Source organism: Astatotilapia calliptera, chromosome 10 (genome assembly GCF_900246225.1).
Source record: "Astatotilapia calliptera chromosome 10, fAstCal1.2, whole genome shotgun sequence".
NCBI lineage: Eukaryota > Metazoa > Chordata > Actinopteri > Cichliformes > Cichlidae > Astatotilapia > Astatotilapia calliptera.
The window spans coordinates 6,903,508-6,925,880 of record NC_039311.1 but is presented as its reverse complement, the minus strand read 5'-3'; the positions used below and the strand labels follow the sequence as shown (position 1 = coordinate 6,925,880).

The 22,373-nt window shown below is 44.2% G+C and overlaps 1 protein-coding gene and 1 long non-coding RNA gene across 8 annotated transcripts in view; one reads left to right on the top strand and one right to left on the bottom strand.

Annotated features, from left to right (window-relative positions):
* Positions 1-22,373, bottom strand: part of cblb (Cbl proto-oncogene B, E3 ubiquitin protein ligase) — a 181,341-nt gene that overhangs the window by 72,185 nt on the left and 86,783 nt on the right. For all 6 annotated transcript variants that reach the window (XM_026181708.1, XM_026181707.1, XM_026181705.1 and 3 more), the window contains exons 10-11: positions 16,310-16,510; positions 6,998-7,192 (exon numbers count right to left, since the gene is read on the bottom strand). In XM_026181708.1, coding sequence (XP_026037493.1) covers positions 6,998-7,192; positions 16,310-16,510 — 396 coding nt within the window. The remainder of the gene's footprint in view (positions 1-6,997; positions 7,193-16,309; positions 16,511-22,373) is intronic.
* On the top strand, positions 10,835-12,752 carry LOC113030339 (uncharacterized). Of its 2 annotated transcripts, none has more exons than XR_003273572.1 (3): positions 10,835-11,440; positions 11,535-11,598; positions 11,901-12,752. It is a non-coding gene; the product is annotated as an uncharacterized LOC113030339 (long non-coding RNA). The 2 variants fall into 2 exon arrangements; XR_003273571.1 differs by having other exon boundaries at positions 10,835-11,445.

Sequence of the window (22,373 nt, the reverse complement as noted above, 5' to 3'; positions counted from 1 at the left end):
CAAGATAAGAAGTTGCAACGCGTGTTTGCGTACATAAGATTTTCTGGAGGAGAACAGACATTTATTTAGAACTCTTAAAGATGTCGAAGAAGCAAGCTCCTTTACGCAATTACTTTGGTGTTCCTCCACCTCCAAAGAAATGTCAGAAGGAGTCCGAACCACAAAAGAAGCACGTATTCTCGGAAAAGTGGTTGCAGGAGGTGAGCTGGCTTCAAACAAATGATGAATGCACAGAGATTTAGTGCAGAATGTGCCGTGAAAATCCCACTCTAGCGGACAAAAACAGTGCCTTTTTATATCAGAATCAGAATCAGAATACTTTATTGATCCCTGGGGGAAATTATTTTTTGTTACAGTGCTCTATTATAAACCAACATAAACCAACATTAACAAGACAGACAATACGCTAACTAAGAATAGTACAATATATACATATATATACATATACATAAGTCACTCCTTAATAAATAGCTGGAAAAGAAACATGTGTAGTTGTAGCAGTAACCAGTGTGTTAAGTGCATGCGTTGTACAGGGAGATGGCCACAGGCAGGAAAGATTTCCTGTGTCGTTTCAGTGGTGCTTTTCGGTAATCTCAGTCTCTCACTGAACGAGCTCCTGTGACTGACCAGCATGTCATGGAGTGGGTGGGAGGTGTTATCCAACATTGTCTTTATCTTGGACAGCATCCGCCTCTCCGACACCACCTTGAGGGAGTCCAGCTCCATCCCCACAACATTACTGGCCTTACGGATTAGTTTATTAAGTCTGTTGGCATCTGCTACCCTCAGCCTGCTCCCCAGCATGCAACAGCATAGAGGATCGCACTGGCCACAACAGACTCATAGAAAATCCTGAGCATTTTCTGGCAGATGTTGAAAGACCTCAGTCGCCTCAAAAAATAGAGACGACTCTGGCCCTTCCTGTAAAGTGTTGTGGTGTTTTTAGCCCAGTCCAGTTTATTGTCAATGTGTACTCCAAGGTATTTATAGTCCTCCACAATGTCAACACTGACCCCCTGGATTGAAACAGGGGTCAAGTGTTTCCTGGTCTTCCTGAAGTCCACGATCAGTTCCTTGGTCTTTGCCACGTTGAGCTGCAGATGATTCTGCTCACACCACGTGACAAAGGAGTCGACCACAGCCCGGTACTCTGTCTCATCATCCCTGCTGATGCATCCAACCACCGCAGAGTCATCAGAAAACTTCTGAAGATGGCAGGTCTCTGTGCAGTGGCTGAAGTCTGTGGTGTAGAGGGTGAAGAGGAAGGGGGAGAGGACAGTCCCCTGTGGTGCCCCTGTGTTGCTGATTACCTTGTCAGACACATACTGTGGGAGACGTACATATTGTGGTCTTCCTGTCAGGTAATCAACAATCCAGGACACCAGAGAAGCATCCACCTGCATCGCTGCTAACTTATCACCCAGGAGGGTCGGCCTGATGGTATTGAAAGCACTAGAAAAGTCAAAAAACATGACCCTCACAGTGCTCGCCGGCTGGTCCAGATGGGTGTAGACACGATTGAGCAGGTAGATGATGGCGTCCTCAGCGAACTGAAGGGGATGCAGATGTGGTCTTACTATGGGTCGCAGCTGGTCCAGGATGAGCCTTTCCAGGGTCTTCATGATGTGAGAGGTCAGTGCCACGGGCCTGTAATCCTGGGGGCCACTGGGACGTGGTGTCTTTGGTACAGGGACGAGGCATGATGTCTTCCACATCACTGGGACCCTCTGCAGACTCAGACTCAGCATAAACAGTTTATGAAAGACTCCACACAGCTGGGGGGCACAGGTCTTGAGGACGAGGGGACTCACTCCGTCTGGTCCAGCAGACTTGCCTGAGTGAAGTCTCCTCATTTGCATCTCTTGAGTGAAGGTGATGGGTGGGGGAGGGGTGTCTGGAATCTCACAGGAGGCAACAGCGCCATGTGAAGAGAGAGGCTGGCACAGTGGTGTGGCTCTGGATTCCAGGCTGACTACAGGTGCGGTTGTGGGGGTGTGAGCAGACACTGTGGTGTCGAATCTATTGAAAAACAGATTCAACTCGTTAGCTCTATTCTCACCTCCCTCAGCTCCCCTGCTGTTGGTTGGCCTGAATCCAGTGATGGTCTTCATGCCCCTCCACACCTCTCTCATGCTGTTCTGCTGGAGTTTCCACTCCAGCTTCCTCCTGTAATTGTCCTTAGCCTCTCTGATCTTGTCCTTTAGTAACACCTGGACATTCCTCACCTCCTCTTTATTGCCCCCTCTGAAAGCCCTCTTCTTGTTGTTGAGGAGGGCTTTGATGTCCTTAGTCACCCACGGCTTGTTATTTGGGTAACAATGAACAGTCTGAGCTGGAACAATGGAGTCGGTGCAGAAAGTTATGTAGTCTGTGATACACTCAGGAAGCCCATTGATGTCCTCGGCGTGAGGCTCGCAGAGTGTTTCCCAGTTGGTCACCTCGAAACAGCCCTGTAGTTCCGCTAAGGCCTCCTCTGACCACCTCCTAACAGTCCTCATGGTCACAGGTTCCCTCCTCACAATTGGCACATAGCGGGGGATGAGGTGAATCGGGTTATGATCTGACCTACCAAGTGGGGGGAGGGAGGAGGAGCTGTATGCATTTTTGACATTAGCATACAGTAGGTCTAGAATTTTTTCTCCCCTGGTGGGACAGTCCACATATTGTCTGAATGTTGTTAGTGTATTGTCCAGTGATACATGGTTGAAGTCACCCGAGATCACAATAAAGGCACTCGGGTGCTGGGTCTGTAACCGGGCTATGGCAGAGTGGATAGTGTCACATGCAGCTGTGGGGTTAGCAGAGGGAGGAACATAAACAGCCACCAAGATGACGTGAGAGAATTCCCTGGGTAAATAATACAGCCTGAGTCCAACAGCACACAGTTCAATGTCCGGGCAACAAATCCTTTCTTTGATTGTTATGTTGGCAGGGTTACACCACCGGTTGTTAACTAAAACAGCAAGCCCACCTCCTTTCCGCTTACCGCTAGCGATGCTGTCCCTGTCCGCGCGAACAGTATGGAAGCCTTCCACGGAAGCATTCTCATCGGGAATGTCCTGGTGCATCCATGATTCGGTGAAACAAATCAGGCTACACTCTCGGTATTCCCTCTGACTCCGTACCAGTGCTGAGAGCTCGTCGATTTTATTCGATAACGATCGGACAGTTCCCATTACGATAGACTGCAGACACGGTTTATACCTCCTCCTCGCTTCGAGCCTCCGCTGTCTCACCATCTCCTTCTTTCTTCTCTTCTGTCCTTGACCTCTGCATCGATGTGTTTACTCCAAATTTCAGCTGGTACTTCTGCGGGCCTGGCCAGCGAGCCGGCCGGCATCAGGGCGATCAGCTGATCTCTGGAGTAAACAGTCCGTGAGTGTAGGAGATGTGCCGCGGTCCCGTTCCTTGATAAAAGTAACAGTTCCACGGCCACCAGAAGAACAAAAACTCTCTCAATCCACATGATTGAGTAAAAGATAATAAACGGATGAAAATACAAGTCAGAAAAAAAAGAATATGCAAGAAAAAAAGAGCTAAACTAAGAGAAAAAGCAGGAGCGACTGTAACAGGCTGCACGCTGGTTGGCGCATGCGCACTAATTATATGGACGCAAACGCGCGTTGCAACTTCTTATCTGGTGCGCGTCTTTTATTTTGACAGCGAATGCGCACATGCGGACCACTTATGTGCACCCGTGTAAATAACATAATGTTCTACCGGGTATGTTGTTGGTTTTCCCTTGATTTCTGAGTCGACAAGCGCCTTTGTTACTGGGACCAGTAATTTTAAGAAAGGCCCCCAATAGAACCCATGAAAAATGCAAGAAATGCATAATTGCTCAGTCTGCAATATCTTTCCCAGAACAAACACCGATTCCAAATAACATACTAAAAATAAACCTGAAAAATCTGTTTAGAACACCGTACTATGTTGGAAAGAGTGAACTACCACTGGCAAAATTTAGTAGTCTTTGCAAACTTCAAAAAGCAAATGGCCTCGATCTTGGTTCCACTTGCCTCTTACCCGTGACTTCAGTGGAAATTTCAAATTCAGGATCTGACACAGACTGATTCATGTCCTACACAGTTCTTACAAGTTCATAGAAATTTCTGTTCAATTAGAACCAAGTATTTGAGTTGATGATTGCAATTTTTATACAATGTTGTAATTTGTGTTTCAACAATTTTTTGATTAATGTTTTGTTTCCGTTACAATATTATACATTAAAGTATAATATTGTAACGGAAACAAAACAGGAAACAAATCATCAATCAAAAAATTGCTCTCGTTTTTATTCGGGCTACTTAAATTTATTTTGGGCTACCAAAAACTGAAGAGTCCCTGCCCGAAGGGCTACCAGGGATTTTGAAATTTTGCGAGCCCTGGTTTAGGATTGCAAAACTGAATCTGAACAAATCACAAGACAGGGGTGTCAAACCAGAGATGGCTACTTGCACTCGCGACTTAGACTCGAGTCACAGTTAAGTTGCAAAAACCAAAGCCTTCAGACTTGAGACTTAGACTCGAGGTTTGGGGCTCGAGTCTTGAGAAACATTTTTTACCCATGTAAATACGGTAACTGTAGGTTATTTGGATAGTAACGAGATGTACACAGCAATTTGTCTCTAATATTTAATAAAATGTTCTGAATATGCTAATAATTTGTGAATTTTTGTTTTAAATTTATCATTAATTATGTGAGGGTTGTAAGGAAGACATAGTCCAAAGGTTTCATCATACAGTGGGGCAAAAAAAGTATTTAGTCAGCCACCGATTGTGCAAGTTCCCCCACCTAAAATGATGACAGAGGTCAGTAATTTGCACCACAGGTACACTTCAACTGTGAGAGACAGAATGTGAAAAAAAAAATCCATGAATCCACATGGTAGGATTTGTAAAGAATTTATTCGTAAATCAGGGTGGAAAATAAGTATTTGGTCAATAACAAAAATACAACTCAATACTTTGTAACATAACCTTTGTTGGCAATAACAGAGGTCAAACGTTTACTATAGGTCTTTACCAGGTTTGCACACACAGTAGCTGGTATTTTGGCCCATTCCTCCATGCAGATCTTCTCGAGAGCAGTGATGTTTTGGGGCTGTCGCCGAGCAACACGGACTTTCAACTCCCGCCACAGATTTTCTATGGGGTTGAGGTCTGGAGACTGGCTAGGCCACTCCAGGACTTTCAAATGCTTCTTACGGAGCCACTCCTTTGTTGCCCGGGCGGTGTGTTTTGGATCATTGTCATGTTGGAAGACCCAGCCTCGTTTCATCTTCAAAGTTCTCACTGATGGAAGGAGGTTTTGGCTCAAAATCTCACGATACATGGCCCCATTCATTCTGTCCTTAACACGGATCAGTCGTCCTGTCCCCTTGGCAGAAAAACAGCCCCATAGCATGATGTTTCCACCCCCATGCTTCACAGTAGGTATGGTGTTCTTGGGATGCAACTCAGTATTCTTCTTCCTCCAAACACGACGAGTTGAGTTTATATCAAAAAGTTCTACTTTGGTTTCATCTGACCACATGACATTCTCCCAATCCTCTGCTGTATCATCCATGTGCTCTCTGGCAAACTTCAGACGGGCCCCGTGTGGTTCTGAGATCTTTGCTCACCATTCTCATGATCATTTTCACCCCACGGGATGAGATCTTGCGTGGAGCCCCAGATCGAGGGAGATTATCAGTGGTCTTGTATGTCTTCCATTTTCTGATGATTGCTCCCACAGTTGATTTTTTCACACCAAGCTGCTTGCCTATTGTAGATTCACTCTTCCCAGTCTGGTGCAGGTCTACAATACTTTTCCTGGTGTCCTTCCAAAGCTCTTTGGACTTGGCCATGGCGGAGTTTGGAGTCTGACTGTTTGAGGCTGTGGACAGGTGTCTTTTATACAGATGATGAGTTCAAACAGGTGCCATTCATACAGGTAACGAGTGGGGGACAGAAAAGCTTCTTACAGAAGACGTTACAGGTCTGTGAGAGCCAGAGATTTTCCTTTGAGGTGACCAAATACTTATTTTCCACCCTAATTTACGAATAAATTCTTTACAAATCCTACCATGTGGATTCATCGATTTTTTTTTCACATTCTGTCTCTCACAGTTGAAGTGTACCTCTGGTGCAAATTACTGACCTCTGTCATCATTTTAGGTGGGGGAACTTGCACAATCGGTGGCTGACTAAATACTTTTTTTGCCCCACTGTATTTCACTGTATAAATGAAGTGTTTCTTAAATCTTTGTTGTCCAGATATTAAATATATATATTATAATATAGATATTAAAGTGTCATTTTTTCAAACGATAACCAAGGAGAGATAGCAGCAGCAACAATGTGGCAAAGACTATTAAATAATTATACAGACCATTATAATTACAATTACATCCAGCCCTGAACTCCTCATAGATTACAAAAATATTCCTTTTCATATGACTGACTCAAGCTACGGTGCTTGACAGCTGGAATGACGTGTGTTTGCCAATATTCAGTGTCTGCTTTTGATCAGACATAGCACTGTAGATTATGGCAAAACATCTCCACTTTGGTTTTTGCTGTCCAAAGGATACTGCTCCAGAAATCTTCTGGCTTGTTCAGATGAACTTTTAAAAAAAAAAACCTAAGCTATGCAAACATGTTCTTTTTAGAGAGCAACCTTCCAAATAAGCCATATTTGTTCAGTTTGGTTTTTTTTTTCAAATAGTACTGTCAGTAAACTCTGGGTCTCCATAACATTGTGATAACACGTACCTTAATACTCAAGACTGCTACTTTTATAGAGATGGTAACAGTTGATAATCATGATCAGTGAGTGAATCAAGTGGATTTAATTAGCAGCATTTGGGGCACTTGGAGTAATTTGTGGATTGTCATGTAAATTCTCTGCTGGTCAGTAAACATTGTAGAAACTGTGTAAATAAACTTAAACACTTGTGTGCCAGGTGAACATATGAGGGGTTTCATAGTGGCAGTGTGCTGAACTGTGACTGACCTTGGGGGAGCAGATGGGACTGGCAGATGGGGAGCGAATGGCACCTTTGTTGATAAGGTCACGTCGTGGTGGGACAGGTGGGAGGCTGAGGTGCTGGACACATTGGCTGGAGTTTCCCCCATGGGCTTTTCTGTGTTGGCTGACAGGTGAAGAACTGGGCGACACCATTGGCGATTTCTGATGCTCGCCACATTGCTAAGGAAAAAGGTAAATAAACTTTTAAAAAAAAAATCTTAGTCGTTTATTACCAGTTCTATCCTGATTAGAGACTGCTAGAATCCACATTCTTTATAGGGGATAGATGGAAGCAAATCTACACCACTTTAAAATGTGGTAAAATGTTATTTCCCATTTTGATTACCCGAGATTATGCTCTCGCCACTGCTCCAGAAGTGATGTATCATAGCCAACATAATGAGAAGGTTAGATATAACCTAGAGCTCAGTATTCAATTTTCAATAGTACTGTACTATCTATCATCAGCTGTCATGGGGCAAAAGGCAGAGTACAACCTGGACAGACTGCCAGTCTGTCACAGGGTTAACACATAGAGACAGATAAACATTAACACTCATGTTCACACATGCTTGGCCAATGCTCTTTTTTGGACTGTGGAAGTAAGCCTTGGAATCTGCAGTTGTTTAGAAATGGCTCAAATGGCTCCACCATCCTAACTTCTGTAAATTTTATAAGTCTCCGTCTTAGCGTTACTACCAATTGTAGTCAATGGTTATGACTAACAACCATAAGAAGATGTCATCAGATGGTGTCAAACCATCAGCAGTTTTTTTAACCATGAACCACAATGCTTTTAGCTTGGCTGGTCAACAATGACAGCCAGTCACTGCTCATCTTCTCCTGGTCCCCAGCTACCCTGTTCTTTGATTTCTCCAGTGCTTTTAACACCATTCAGCCACGACTTCTGAGGGACAAGCTGGAGCTATCAGGAGTGGACCACCACGTGTCCCAGTGGATACTGGACTACCTCACAGGACGCCCACGATATGTGAGGGCACAGGGCTGTGTCTCTGATATGCTGGTCTGCAGTACGGGGGCCCCACAGGGAACTATGCTGGCACCATTCCTCTTCACCCTCTACACTGCAGACTTCTACATCAACTCCCCACGCTGCCACCTACAGAAGTTGTCTGACGACTCTGCCATAGTCGGCCTCATCACAGGTGAGGATGACTCAGGCTACGTCCACACATCCTGAATAGATTTGAAAAGGTGAAAAGGTCTGAAAACGCTCTGCGTCCACACTTTCAGTCGTTTTCACAGAGATGTGCGTCCACATTGAAACGGCCGAAAACGCTTACGTTCAAGCATTGCACGTGCGTGAAACACTAAGATTCGGCCTGCCTCATTTCTGTCTGCCCTTTATTTACTTTCCGGCTCTTTGAAACGTCACGGCAAACTGTCGAGGAAAAGCACCAGGTTTTTTAAATGGACTAACAATGAGGTGGAGTTGTTGCTACGAGTAACACAAAATTACAAAGTTGCAAAAGCGAGTGAGAATTAAAGAATTTGAAGAAAAGCTATCTGAAGCATGTACAAACTGATATTTTGTACATGGGCGACCGTGGCTCAGGGGGTTGGGAAGCGTATCTGTAACCGGAAGGTCGCCGGTTCGATCCCGGGGCTCTCTGTCCTGGTCGTTGTGTCCTTGGGCAAGACACTTTACCCTACTTGCCTACTGGTGTTGGCCAGAGGGGCCGATGGCGCGATATGGCAGCCTCGCTTCTGTCAGTCTGCCCCAGGGCAGCTGTGGCTACAACCGTAGCTTGCCTCCACCAGTGTGTGAATGTGAGAGTGAATGAATAGTGGCATTGTAAAGCGCTTTGGGTGCCTTGAAAAGCGCTATATAAATCCAATCCATTATTAATCTTTAATAGGGCTGTCAAAATTGAGAGCAAACAAAACAACTGCTGTATAATGCCCTCCGCTATCTTTTGGTCACATGACTGCATCAAAAAACTAACATGTGTCATCATTTTCAAAAGTCTCCGTTTTCACTGTCCACACTGCGATGTGAAAGCACCGTCTTTAAATGTATTTGTTTTTGAGAGCGTTTTCAATATGATGCGTTTTCCTTCGGGGAAAACACAGTCTCAGTGTAGACAGGAGGCCAAAACAGAGAGAAAACCATGCGTTTTCAAAAGTAAACGCATTAGTGTGGACGTAGCCTCAGAGTACAGACAGTGGACTCTGGACTTGTGGACTGGTGTCAGCAGAACCACCTGCTGATCAACACTGGGAAAACCAAGGAGTTAGTGGTGGACTTCCGGGGAGGCAGACCCACCACACTGACACAGGTGAACATCCAGGGAGTGGACATTGAGATAATGGACTCTTATAGGTACCGGGGTGTTCACCTGAATAATAAACTGGACTGGAGCCACAACACTAATGCTCTTTACAGGGAGGGTCAGAGCAGACTCTACCTACTGAAGCGGCTGAGGTCATTTGGAGTCTAGGGAGTGCTTCTAAAGACATTCTATGACTCTGTGGTGGAATCCATCATTTTTTACCGTGTTGTATGTTGGAGCAGCAGTTTATCGACAGCTAAGAGGAAGAGGTTGGATAAACTTATCAGGAAGGACAGCTCTGGGATGCACCCTGGATCCAGTGCAGGTGGTGGGAGACAGAAGGACTCTTGCCAAAATAACTTCTCTGATGGACAAAGTCTCCCACCCCATGCATGTAAATGTTGCTGAACTGCAGAGCTCCATCAGTGACAGACTGTTGCATCCTAGATGCATGAAGGAGCGTTTCTGCAGGTCCTTCCTCCCTGCAGCTGTCAGACTGTACAATCAAAACTGCTCCCAACAAACATAGATGTTTACTAGGGGTGCAACGATACTCGTATCGATATTGAACCGTTCGATACAATGCTTTTGGTTCGGTACGCATATGTATCGAACAATACAAAATGTTTAATTTATTTTATCAACTTTCCTTCTGACGATGCTGTCTGTGTTGAGCGCTCAGTGGATCTGCGCTCGACAGTGCAGCCTAGGCGGAGTAGTCGAACGCAGATTTACTGAGCGCAGGGCAAGCTAGCAAGACAGAAGTTAAGCTCTCCTTGCAACATGGCAAATTGAACCTCCCCCACCCTCATTCAGATGTGGCGTTTGGAACTATTTTGGTTTTCATGTGACGTATGACCCTGAAGGTAAGCGCGTCATGGACAAAAGTAAAACAGTATGTTGGATGTGCCACGTAATGCTCAATTACATTGGAGGGAACTAGTGCGTTAGCGCAGTTAGCTCGTTAACGTGTTGGCCGTCCAGCCCCACGCACGGGGCGATCCGCGGTAGCTCGTTAACGGAGACTTGCGTGTTGTGGCGTTAACGTCATTTCAGATTAACGCTGACAGCACTAGTGGGAACACAATGAATGTGACTGCACATTTACGCCGACATCATCCTAGTGCAAAGACAAGTGGAAGCAGACAAAAACAACAAGCAGCATGCTACAAACTTTATCCGAGTCATTTAGACAGCCGTTAGCACATGATTCTCCTTATGGGGACCTGATATGTTTAATATGCTGCTGAGAATATAGCCCAGAAGAAGCGTATAGTATAGCTTTTATTTTGGAAAGAGCCATTTCTCTGTAATAAACTCTCTTTTCCAAAGATGAGGGATTTCTCCATCAGATAGATTTATTTTTTTAATTACTTTGTTGTTTCAGCAACATTAAATTTAAAAACTGTACTTTTGAGTTAAAATATATATTTATGATTTTAATAAGTTACAAATTAAAAAGGCATGAACATTTTTTTTTGTATCGAAAAAATATCGAACCGTGACACCAAAGTATCGAACCGAACCGAACCGTGAATTTTGTGTATCGTTGGACCCCTAATGTTTATGTAACCCACATATAATTGTACGAAGAGTGACGTGACTGGATTTTCCCCCTATGAATTGATGTTTGGGAGACAACCAAGACTGCCACCCTGCAGATGCCCAGGGACGGGCATACCATCAAGAGGGGAGGGTGTAACCCACATACAATGAGGGTACCACTTTAAGGACTGATATGAGGAGAGATGGACAGCCTGCCCAACCAATCGAAATGCACAGGTCCCAGTATGTTTTGACCAATGGGAGAGCAGTCTGCTGTTGTATGTCCCACCTACGTGCTCTGTGTTTGCTGCTATGTGTGGAGGTAGTCGCGCGCTGGCAGGAGAAAAGAGAGACTGAAGCTTTTGAGCTGGAAAAAAGTATTAGATATAAGTTGCAACCAACTGTGTTGCACATAAGTTCACTGGTTATCAGTTACCTTTCATGTTAAAAGTAGCCACAGTGAGTAAATAGGCAAATGCTGCATTTTTCTGGTGACTTTAGAAAGTACCGCGTGGAGCTAAACTGTTAGCCTTTGTTAGCTCTGGTTGCTATCAACTGCCTGGAAGTTCATCTCAATCTGCTTCCAGAAGTAAGGTAACACTTGAAGCGCAACTTATGTTTATTTTTCCTTCATGTCGTATTACGGTTATTAAAGAGAAAACATGTCCTGTTACGTTATTTAGAGCCCTGCATTTTCCGACCGAGAGACACTATGCCATTGTCTTCGGCCGTGATGCGCTGAGATCGGTGAGCACATGTTGTATGTCTCAGTTAGTTCACGTCTGTTTCACATTTTATTGTTGAGAAACTGAATTAATCTCAATTGTTTGATTAATAATTGTCGCATATGCGACATATATGCATATGCACTGACTTTACTTGGTTTAATGCATAGTTTGTGTAAGAGAAATGTTTTATTTTTGCAAATTTGAGTATTTTTATTGCAAATTTATGTTGAATGTGATTTAAACAAAATCCTAAGTTGTGAATTATAGCTAGAACAGCATAATTAATATTTGAATTGCTCTTCTGACCCTGTCCGTTGACAGGTCAGGTTTTTTTTGTATGCTGAATTGTTCCTGAGGTGGATTCCTCCGGTGAAATAGATGGCGAGCCTTCCCACCTGGACTTAGAGAGACTGAGATTCGCTTCTTTTCCACTTGATGATCTGCTGCACCTTGCGGTGTGGTAGGACTGTATCACTCACACTTTCACGCACAGCTGGTTATACATAAGACCACTGACTGACATTCTCTCATCCCTATTTTCTTTCACACCCTGGGAATTTTTTGGACTTTACCCTTTGGACATTTTTTATTTGGGACTTTAAATAATGAGCTGTTGTGTAGAACATTCTCCACATGTGAAAAGAGTGTGAGATTTTCATTTGAATGTACATTGGATTTGTGTAATCTGTTCTATAAGAGTTAAGGAGTCAGGTTACTAGGGTGCACCCGAGCATTGAAACCCGAACATTGAAAACCAAAAATAACACTTGGCCAAGTCATTGCTTTAGTAGTTTGTGTTTTACTTTTCTTTTAATTTTTGTAAGTTTCCTTTCTACCATTGTAAAGTGTCTTTAACCTGTGCTTGTCAACCTTATGGTTTATGTCACTAAAGTTGGCCGGTTCTTTTGAGTTACATTCTTGTCTCTGTGTCTCATTTGAACACACCCCTGTGCTCCTATAGTCGAGCCTATTGGTCCATTGATATATTCTTTTCAACAATTCCCCTTACTGTGTTACATTTACATTGCACATTACTTTTCTCAGTTTATATATACACAAGTTACATGTCTACTTTTTAATGCACAGGTACAATACGCAATCTACACTTTTCTAATTATTCTAAATATTCTTAACTATTTAATAATAATAATGGATTGGATTTATATAGCGCTTTTCAAGGCACCCAAAGCGCTTTACAATACCACTATTCATTCACTCACTGGTGGAGGCAAGCTACAGTTGTAGCCACAGCTGCAGAAGCGAGGCTGCCATATCGCGCCATCAGCCCCTCTGGCCAACACCAGTAGGCAAGTAGGGTAAAGTGTCTTGCCCAAGGACACAACGACCAGGACAGAGAGCCCAGGGATCGAACCGGCGACCTTCTGGTTACAGATGCGATTCCCAACCCCCTGAGCCACAGTCGCCCAATAAGCATTTAAACATCTTTCAGTATCCTGCACTGTTTGCACACTACAACCTGGGTTTGCCACTTATCTATACTTTAATTTTAATAACTGTACAGTACTCTGCTTTGGTAACTATTGTCCATGATGTAAATATGTAAAAACTGTGTTTCTGTTCTGTGTCCTGTTCTGTTTGTATATGTGTGTTTTTGCTGCTGATACAACCACATTTCCCCTTGTAGGACAATTAAAGGATTATTCTAGTCTTCTATCCTATTCTATACTTTTGACCCTGTGTAAATTAGAGAGAATCCTAATACCTAATACCCTTTTCTGTATTATGAGTCCAGTCCAGTTTATTGTTCAAATAAACACCAAAATACCTGTAGCTATCCACAGCCTCAATGTAGATACCTTGAAAACTCCACCCTTTTCCGGCTGAGAACCATGGCTTTAGATTTGGAGGTGCTGATCCTCATTCCCGCCACTTCAGATTCGGCTGCGAAGCATTCCATTGCGAGCTGGAGGCCAGCACCAGATGAAGTCAACAGAACCACATCATCCGCAAAAAGCAGAGATGAGATTCTGACACCACCTAAGTGAAAGCCTTCTGCCACTTGGCTGCGCCTAAAAATTATGTCCATAAAAATTATGAACAGAATCGGTGACAAAGGGCAGCCCTGGCGGAGCCCAACACCCATTCGGGAATGAGTCCGACTATGTGGACCAAGCTCTTGCTACAGTTGTATAGGGACACCCCATACTCCCGCAGCACCTCAAACAGCACACCAAGGGACACGGTCAAATGGACCAAATAGCATATGGATCAATAGGGGCTCTATGTCCATGTCGCTCTTGGGCGTCACTCCCACAGGCCTTAATTCTGAGACTCTCCACCATCTAAGAACTGAAGACGCTTCTCAGATGAAATATCTTCAAGCAACTTAAAGAAGTCCAGACATTTTTCTTTCCAAGTTCCTTAGCCATATAATATACGCAGAGACTGTTACAGCCTACATCAACAAGTGCATTGAGGATGTAACAGTCACGAAAACCATAACTGTCCGGGCCAATCAAAAACCATGGATGACAGGAGAGGTCTACAGGCTGCTGAAAGCTCGGAATGTTGCCTTCAGAGATGGAGACGAGGCAAGCCTGAGGACAGCTAGGGCCAACCTTTCCCGTGGCATCAGAGAGGCTAAGAGACAGTACTCCAAGAAAATATCCCATCACTTCAAAGACAGCAGAGACTCACGGAGCCTGTGGCGGGGCATTCAGACCATCACAGATTACAAGCCCCCACCACAGACTTGTGACAGTACTATCCCCCTGCTGAACGAGCTGAACACTTTCTTTGCTCGCTTTGAAGTCCGAAACAGCACCACTGCACAGAAGACCCCACCCCCTCCTGGTGACCAGGTGATGACTCTGTCCCCGGACAGCGTGAGGAGATCCCTCAGCAGGATCAATGCACGTAAAGCTCCGGGTCCTGACAACATTCCTGGTCGTGCACTGAGAGACTGTGCAGTGGAACTCACTGATGTCTTCACTGACATCTTCAACATATCACTCATCCAGGCTGTCGTCCCCACATGTTTTAAAGCCACCACAATCATTCCGGTTCCAAAAAAGTCATCTCCCTCCTGCTTTAATGACTACCGTCCTGTTGCACTTACTCCCATCCTGATGAAGTGCTTCGAACGACTAGTCATGCAACACATCAAGACTGTCCTGCCCCCCTCCCTGGACCCCTTCCAGTTTGCGTATCGGCCCAATCGCTCAACCGATGATGCCATCTCCACTGCACTCCACTCGGCACTCACACACCTGGACAAAAATGACTCATATGTTCGAATGCTGTTCATAGATTTCAGTTCAGCATTCAACACTATAATCCCCCAACAGCTCACTCAAAAACTGGTCCAGCTGGGGCTCAACACCTCACTGTGCAACTGGCTGTTGGATTTCCTCACCGGAAGACCTCAAGCAGTACGGGTCGGCAGTAATACATCCAGCACCATCATTTTAAACACGGGGGCCCCGCAGGGATGTGTGCTGAGCCCCCTCCTCTTCACTCTGCTGACCCATGACTGCACTCCATCACACAGCTCCAACCTCTTCATCAAGTTTGCGGACGACACAACGGTGGTGGGTCTCATTAGCAACAGGGATGAGACCGACTACAGAAGTGAGGTGAGACGCCTGGCCACGTGGTGTGCTGACAACAATCTCTCTCTGAATGTGGAGAAGACGAAGGAGATTGTTGTGGACTTCAGGAGAATGCACACCCAACATGCTCCTCTGACCATTGACGGAGCGTCTGTGGAGAGAGTGAGCAGCACCAAGTTCTTGGGTGTGCACATCACAGAGGATCTCTCCTGGACGTACAACACCACAGCACTGGCCAAGAAATCACAGCAGCGTCTCTTCTTTCTCCGCAAACTAAGAAGAGCAGGAGCACCAGCCCCCATCATGTACACTTTCTACAGAGGCACCATCGAGAGCATCCTGTCGAGCTGCATCACTGTGTGGTTTGGAGCCTGCAATGCGTCCTGCCATAGAACCCTCCAACGCATAGTGAGAGCTGCAGAGAGGATCATTGGTGTCTCTCTCCCCTCCCTCCAGGACATTTACAGCACCCGTCTCACTAAAAAAGCCCTTTGCATAGCGGCTGATCCCACGCACCCAATGCAAAGCTTCTTCAAGCTGCTGCCGTCAGGGAGGAGACTGCGGAGTCTCCAGGCCAGGACCAGCAGACTGAAGGACAGCTTCATCCATCAGGCTGTCAGGAAGCTAAACTCCCTCCCGATTCTGCCCCCCTCTCCCCTCTTCTCCACCACGGTCTCACTGAACTCTGTCACACACACACACACACTCACTCTCTGACGCACTCACTGGCCTGCTCCAGTCACTTTGTGGAGCATTGGACTGCTTAAGCATTGGACCTCATAAGCCTTTGTTGTTACACTATCTCTTACCGTACACTACTAAATCCCCATTTGCACTATTTGCCTATTTTGCACCACTATGCCTTCTTACTTGAATATTGTATATGTATATTGCATAGCTTTTTTTGTTATACGTAAAATTGTATTGTATTTATTTAAATTTATTTAAATTTTTACTTTTTAATTATTTTATTTGCATTTTTCTAATCACTAGGGTTTGAGAGTAACGCAATTTCTATTCTGTGTATGTCCTGTACATGTGGCAGAATTGACAAATAAAGTTGACTTGACTTGACTTGACTTGACTTGATAACTGTATATAATTTCTTGAGCAGTGTATTTAAGTCTGTATTAATACTTTTGATCCTGTGTAGATTACCTTCCTGATGTTGGCCAGTCCATTCATGACAAGACAGTCTTCTCGGTCTTCCTCATCATCCAGGTCCAGCAAGGGGGAGCTGTGTTGGTCCAGGAAGAAGCACTTGGAGCCCTCATTTCGTGGGTCAAAGGGATCCACAATAATGGGCTCTGTGCCTTTGATCTCACAGCGACAGAAAGGGCATCCTTGGCCATCTGATTCCTGAATAGATATAACAGGCTAGTCATACACAAACATACAAAAACACAGGTGGTGACATTTTAACCAAAAAATATAACTAAATGCCACATGTTGTTTCAGTAACATCATGAAATTATTGTGCATTCATTGTAAAAGACCCTGTCAAAAACATAAAAAAATAGCAGTATTTCGAGCATCTATCTGACAAAGACAGAACAAAGCTATGCTTTTGGTAGCCATATAGTTGGGAACGTGACTGTGGACTTGTGGGAACTGATGTCCGTTAATTAAAAGCTTTACCTTTATGACACACATTTAAACTTTATTTTTAAGTGATTGTTTCATTCATAAGTCAACATTTCAGTAGCACACTGGGAGAATTCTGAGTCAAATGATTATTGTCTGTGGGCTTATTACCACACTACTATATCACTATTACCATTATCACAGAAAAAAAAATGCAGGCCGGTTGCATACATTACTTATTGTTTTCTTTGAATAAATAAACCTGCAGATTTTTATCATCCTTAGCTCTTGGACAACTCTTCTAATAATTCTTTTCACTCCTCTGTCTTTCAGGGAGCACCTACTTGTGGCCAGTTTATGGTAAATGAGTGATCAGTTCTGCAACCAGTGCTATCAGTTTGTTTTGCAACAATAAGGTTACAAAGGTGTTGAGAGAACTCACTGGTTTTACCAGTCATGAGATGTTTGTTGTGTGACACCTTGGTAATGACAGACCTTAATAGGCCACAGCTGGAACTGAACCAGCTCATTTTAATTTGAATTAAGTGGCAGGATTGCTTGGAAATTACTGATAGATTTCAGCTGGTGTCACTGCTTTCCATGCCTTTTACACCTCCCTTTCTTTATGTGTTCAATACTTCTTCCGTGTATAATTTCTCTATTACACATAACTTTTTTCATGGACATCTATGGTTTGATTTCTTTGCATCTGTAGGTTGGATGGGTTGCTACTGACATTTGGTGAGAATGTCACGTCAATACTGCCTTCAAAAATATATTTACTTTGAAACTTGGTGAAATGTTCAACACTTATTTTATTCAACGTTAATCTTTTTCTTTTATTTATTTACTTGTTTTCTTTTATTATTCTTATTATTATCTCTGTGGTTATACACTGCTGAAGGTGACAGGGATAGTAAAGAGAAGGAGTAGATAAAAAAAAAGGGAAAAACTGCAAGACTTAAACAAATAGCTCCCTGTGTCCACCCCAACATCCCTAGAGAAGCTGATGATAACCACATCTTGCATGTGAGCTCTCGTCAATTTTTAGTTTGGAAGGACCAGCATGTCTTATTGATGGAGACATGCGGGCACACACTCCCTTTGTGACTCTAATCTATTGTGGGTGTTTTAACATTCCTGGATAAAGTTCTTTCTTTTTCTACAACTAAGGTTTATTTGGCAACTATATCTGCTTTTGATATTGGATATGATGAGGTGACTTAAGGTGTACCTTAAGTACGCTGTACTGGTGTAGAGTCAACAACCTGTCTCTGAATGTGGACAAAACAAAAGAGTTGAATATCAACTTCATGGGAGCACAGAGAGATCACTGTGCACTTAACATCAATGGATCCTCTGTGGAGGTCGTCAAGAGCACAAAATTCCTTGGTGGTCACCTGGTGGAAAACCTCTCCTGGTCCCTCAACACCAGCTTCATAGTTAAGAAGGCCCAACAGCATCTTTACTTCCTGCGGAAGCTGAGAAAAGCCCATCTCCCATCACCCATTCTCACCTTTTACAGAGGGACTATTGAGAGCATCCTGAGCAGCTGCATCACTATCTGGTATGGTAGCTGCACTGTATTGGATTGCAATATCCTACATTGGCTAGTGAGAACAGCTGAGAAGATCACTGGAGCCTTTCTTCCCTCCATTACAAACACGTATCGCACCCACTGCATCCGCAAAGCTGCAGAGGAACCCACAAACCCCTCACACACACTCTTCACACTGCTGCCTTCTGGCAAGAGGTACCAGAGCATTCGGGCCCTCACTGCCAGACTGTGAAACAGTTTCTTCCTCCAAGCCATCAGACTCCTGAACACTCAGTAACTGGACCTTAATACATGTCACTACCTCAAGCATTTAACTGCACAATCTCATATACACAAACACACACACGCACACCTTCATACATCAAGCTACCTTTTGTACAATGCTCAGTCTTTTGCACAACCCACTGTCATTGTTGCACTTTTCTATTGCACTGTTGTGTCTGCACTGTCTTGTGTCTGCATTATTCTGTTCTGTCTGGTGTTGCACTGTTTTTTTGTTTGGTTTTTGGCAATTTTTGCACACTTGCAATTTATATAGTTCTGTGTTGATTGTCTGTATATGTCATATGTAGCACCATGGTCTTGGGGGAACGTTGTCTGGTTTCACTGTGTACTGTACCACTGCACATGGTTGAAATGACAATAAAGCCACTCGACTTGACTTGAGTACTGCTTCTCACTTTAGGGTCTGCAAAGTGAGTGGGTAGGCTTCATGCATTTTTTTGTGCATCCTTCTTACACACAGTTCTCTTCTGACAGCCTTAGGGTCGTATTACGTCCAAATATGTTAGGGTACCTGGATCGTTGTGTTTTTTTTTTTCTTTGACTCTTGTTTATTCGTTGTTGTTTTCTCTGTGTGACTTTTTTCCTAGTTGACTTATCTGTATTTCTAGTTCAGGTTGTCTGGTTAGTTATTAGTTCCCTTGTCATGTCCTGGTCTCGTCTCTGTCCTGTTAGCCTTGGTCTTGCCTTTGTGTGTCCACCCCTGTTAGGTCAGTCTTGTCTTCATGTTTGTCTGCCTGTTTCCCTAGACATGTGTTCTTGTGTCCCTCTCGTCCCTTGTTCTTTCGCCCTCTCTCATCCCTTGCTCTCTCATCCTCACTGTCTTGCCTCCTTCCCCTGGGTTTCATCTGTCTGTGTCCAATTGTATGTGTTTCTTGTACTACCTCTTTTAGATTGACAGACAGATTACGCTCAGCTGTGTTCCCTCCTGTGAGTTGTTCCCTCGTTTGCCCTTGTCGCGATCGCCCTCATTCCCCACTGTGTTCTGCCTGTTAGTTAAGTTCCTGAACAGTTTTTGCAGTCCAGCAATAAAGCTGCCACTTGAGTTTGGTCTACATTTTGGGTTCTTCAAACCTGCGTGCCTCACACAGTGAATGACAGAATGCTGAGTTTTCCTAAAATTATTCCTGTGGCTTATAGCACTATATAGAATTTGAGCTTGTGAGCTCTTGCCTTTCTCTTTTCGCATTTGAGGAAAAAAGGAGGCTGGATTCTCTCTGTCTAAGTCCAGTTGCTTGTCTGCTTCGCTAACTTCGTACCTCGCTAAGTAAATTAGCTGGATTAGATTGTTGACGATTTCGCGTGATCTTGGATCGTTCGGTTCCCCGAAGCTCATCCGGGACTTGCTGTCATAGCAACAGAGCCGTAAGCGTAAACCTGCTCGGGAGCAGGTTTACTTTATGTAAACAGGATTAGATCGCGGCCACGCAGGTATGTCCGCTTCATTTATACGAAAGCAACAGCGATATTCCACCACTGTTTCACCATAAATAAATAACATCAATGTAACTAAAGATAATGCAGCACTTGATCCTTTTATTGATGTCACACAGATACATACAGGTCATTTCCTAAAAAAGGGAAATGTACTATTAATCATTCTATTACATGTATGTGATTATTACAGATGTAATTCATATTTCAGAGTAGTAATTGTAAATTACTTCATGTAATCAAGATGGGAGACGTCTGTGAAGGTTCTCAGTCATCCAGGTCATCGTAGTCAAAGGAGCTTGCAAAGAAAAGCGTCTGGACTTCTTTAAGTTACTTGAAGACGTTTCACCTCTCATCCGAGAAGCTTCTTCAGTTCTAAGGTCAAATGGTGGAGAGTCCCAGATATAAACCTAGTGGGAGTGACCCCCCACAGAGGGACAAAAGGACCCCCTGATGATCCTCTAATCGCCTGAGCCAAGGTGTGAAACTGGGTGTGGGTCCCAATCAGCCAGAGTTTCGGGTGGGTTCATTGTGAAACCTGGCCCCACCTTATCATGCGAATTCCTGAGGTCAGATGGCCCAGGATGTGAGCGGGCATTAAGGCGTCTGGGAAGGGATCTCAAAACTGGATTATAGATGGCAGAGAGTTGGTGTCGTAAACCCCGCCTCTGTTCAAAGATGGTCGCTCACAGTGGACATAGATGCTTCTTTCACTCCTCTTTCAAACCATCTGTCCTCTCTGTCCAAAATGTGAACATTGGCATCCTCAAAGAGTGTCCTTTATACTTAAGATGCAGATGGACTGCTGAGTCTTGTCCTGTGGAGGTGGCTCTATGTTGTGCCATGCGCTTGTGAAGTGGCTGTTTGGTCTCTCCAATGTAGAGGTCTGGGCATTCCTCACTGCACTGTACAGCATACACCACATTGTTAAGTCTGTGTTTTGGCGTTTTGTCTTTCGGGTGAACCAGTTTTTGTCTGAGCGTGTTGGTGGGTCTGAAATGCACCGGGATGTCATGCTTGGAGAAAACTCTCCTGAGTTTTTCTGATACACCGGCTACATAGGGGATGACAATGTTGTTGCGTCAACAAGATGGGAGACCACGGCTATAAAAGTGAAGGTGGATTTGGGAAACCTGTCGCAGCCATGTCCTGTCCGTCTACGCGAGCCACCCATTGCGGAAGGTGCAAGATTGATAAGGAGAGTCCTCAGAATTCAGCGTATATTGCGGGACAGACAGGATCCTTTAGCTCAGCGCGACAGTGTGCTCATTGAGAGATATCGATATTCCCGTGAGGGTATTATTTACTTAACCAACTTGTTGACGAGGGGGTGCAGGACCACCACCTGTCTTTTTTTGCTCTGCCCTTTTCTTGGTTGCTGTTATGAACAAACAAACAGAGTATTTCAGGGTCTCTTTCCAAGAGACTAAAAGCAATATAAGTGATAAATATTACCATTCTGTGGAATATTCTTATATTTCACTTTTACTTGTTCCCATGTTCTAGTGGGTCCTGTTGTGGCTCTAATGTGAAAGGGGATATAATATAACATAATATAATATAATGTAATATAATATTGGATAATATAGTGTAATATAATAAATCTACCCTACCGCCTACTGGTGTTGGCCAGAGGGGCCGATGGCGCGATATGGCAGCCTGGCTTCTGTCAGTCTGCCCCAGGGCAGCTGTGGCTACAACTGTAGCTGCCTCCACCAGTGTGTGAATGTGAGAGTGAATGAATAGTGGCATTGTAAAGCGCTTTGGGTGCCTTGAAAAGCACTATATCAATCCACTCCATTATTATTGTTATTATTAACTTACTTACGAGTTTGATTTGTCAGCAACTTCCTGCCAGCCCTCTCTCCTTGCTTTTGCAGCCTTTGCAGTGTTCCCTTGCGTTCTGATTAAACTCTGAAACTCCTGAAATCCCTCAATCAAGAGTTCTTGCTCTGCTGCCGGAAAATACCGAGAGCGCTCCTTCGACATTTTCGCCGACCAATCAGAGGGTTGCCGATCAATGTTTCTACTATCGATGCGTAGCCCCTTTTACCACACCCAGTGATCTCACATTACTTCATCCAGCTGTACTAATCGTCAACAGCAGGTGTGTTCGGAGAACCGGATTAGCGAGCTCAACGTTAGCGCGATGATTTGGTCTTGGATGTGTCATTTGATCTTGGATGTAGTAAGCGACGTACGAAGAACGGGCCCCAAGTCAGAGCTTTGTCTAAACAGAGGTTAACTCGCCGGATTATGGACGTTTTCCTTGGCATATGGCACTAAGGGTCTCTCTTTTCCTCAGGGCGTGAGAACACATTCCACCGGAGGAATGGGAACCTGAAGGGCCCTTTTTAAAGAAAA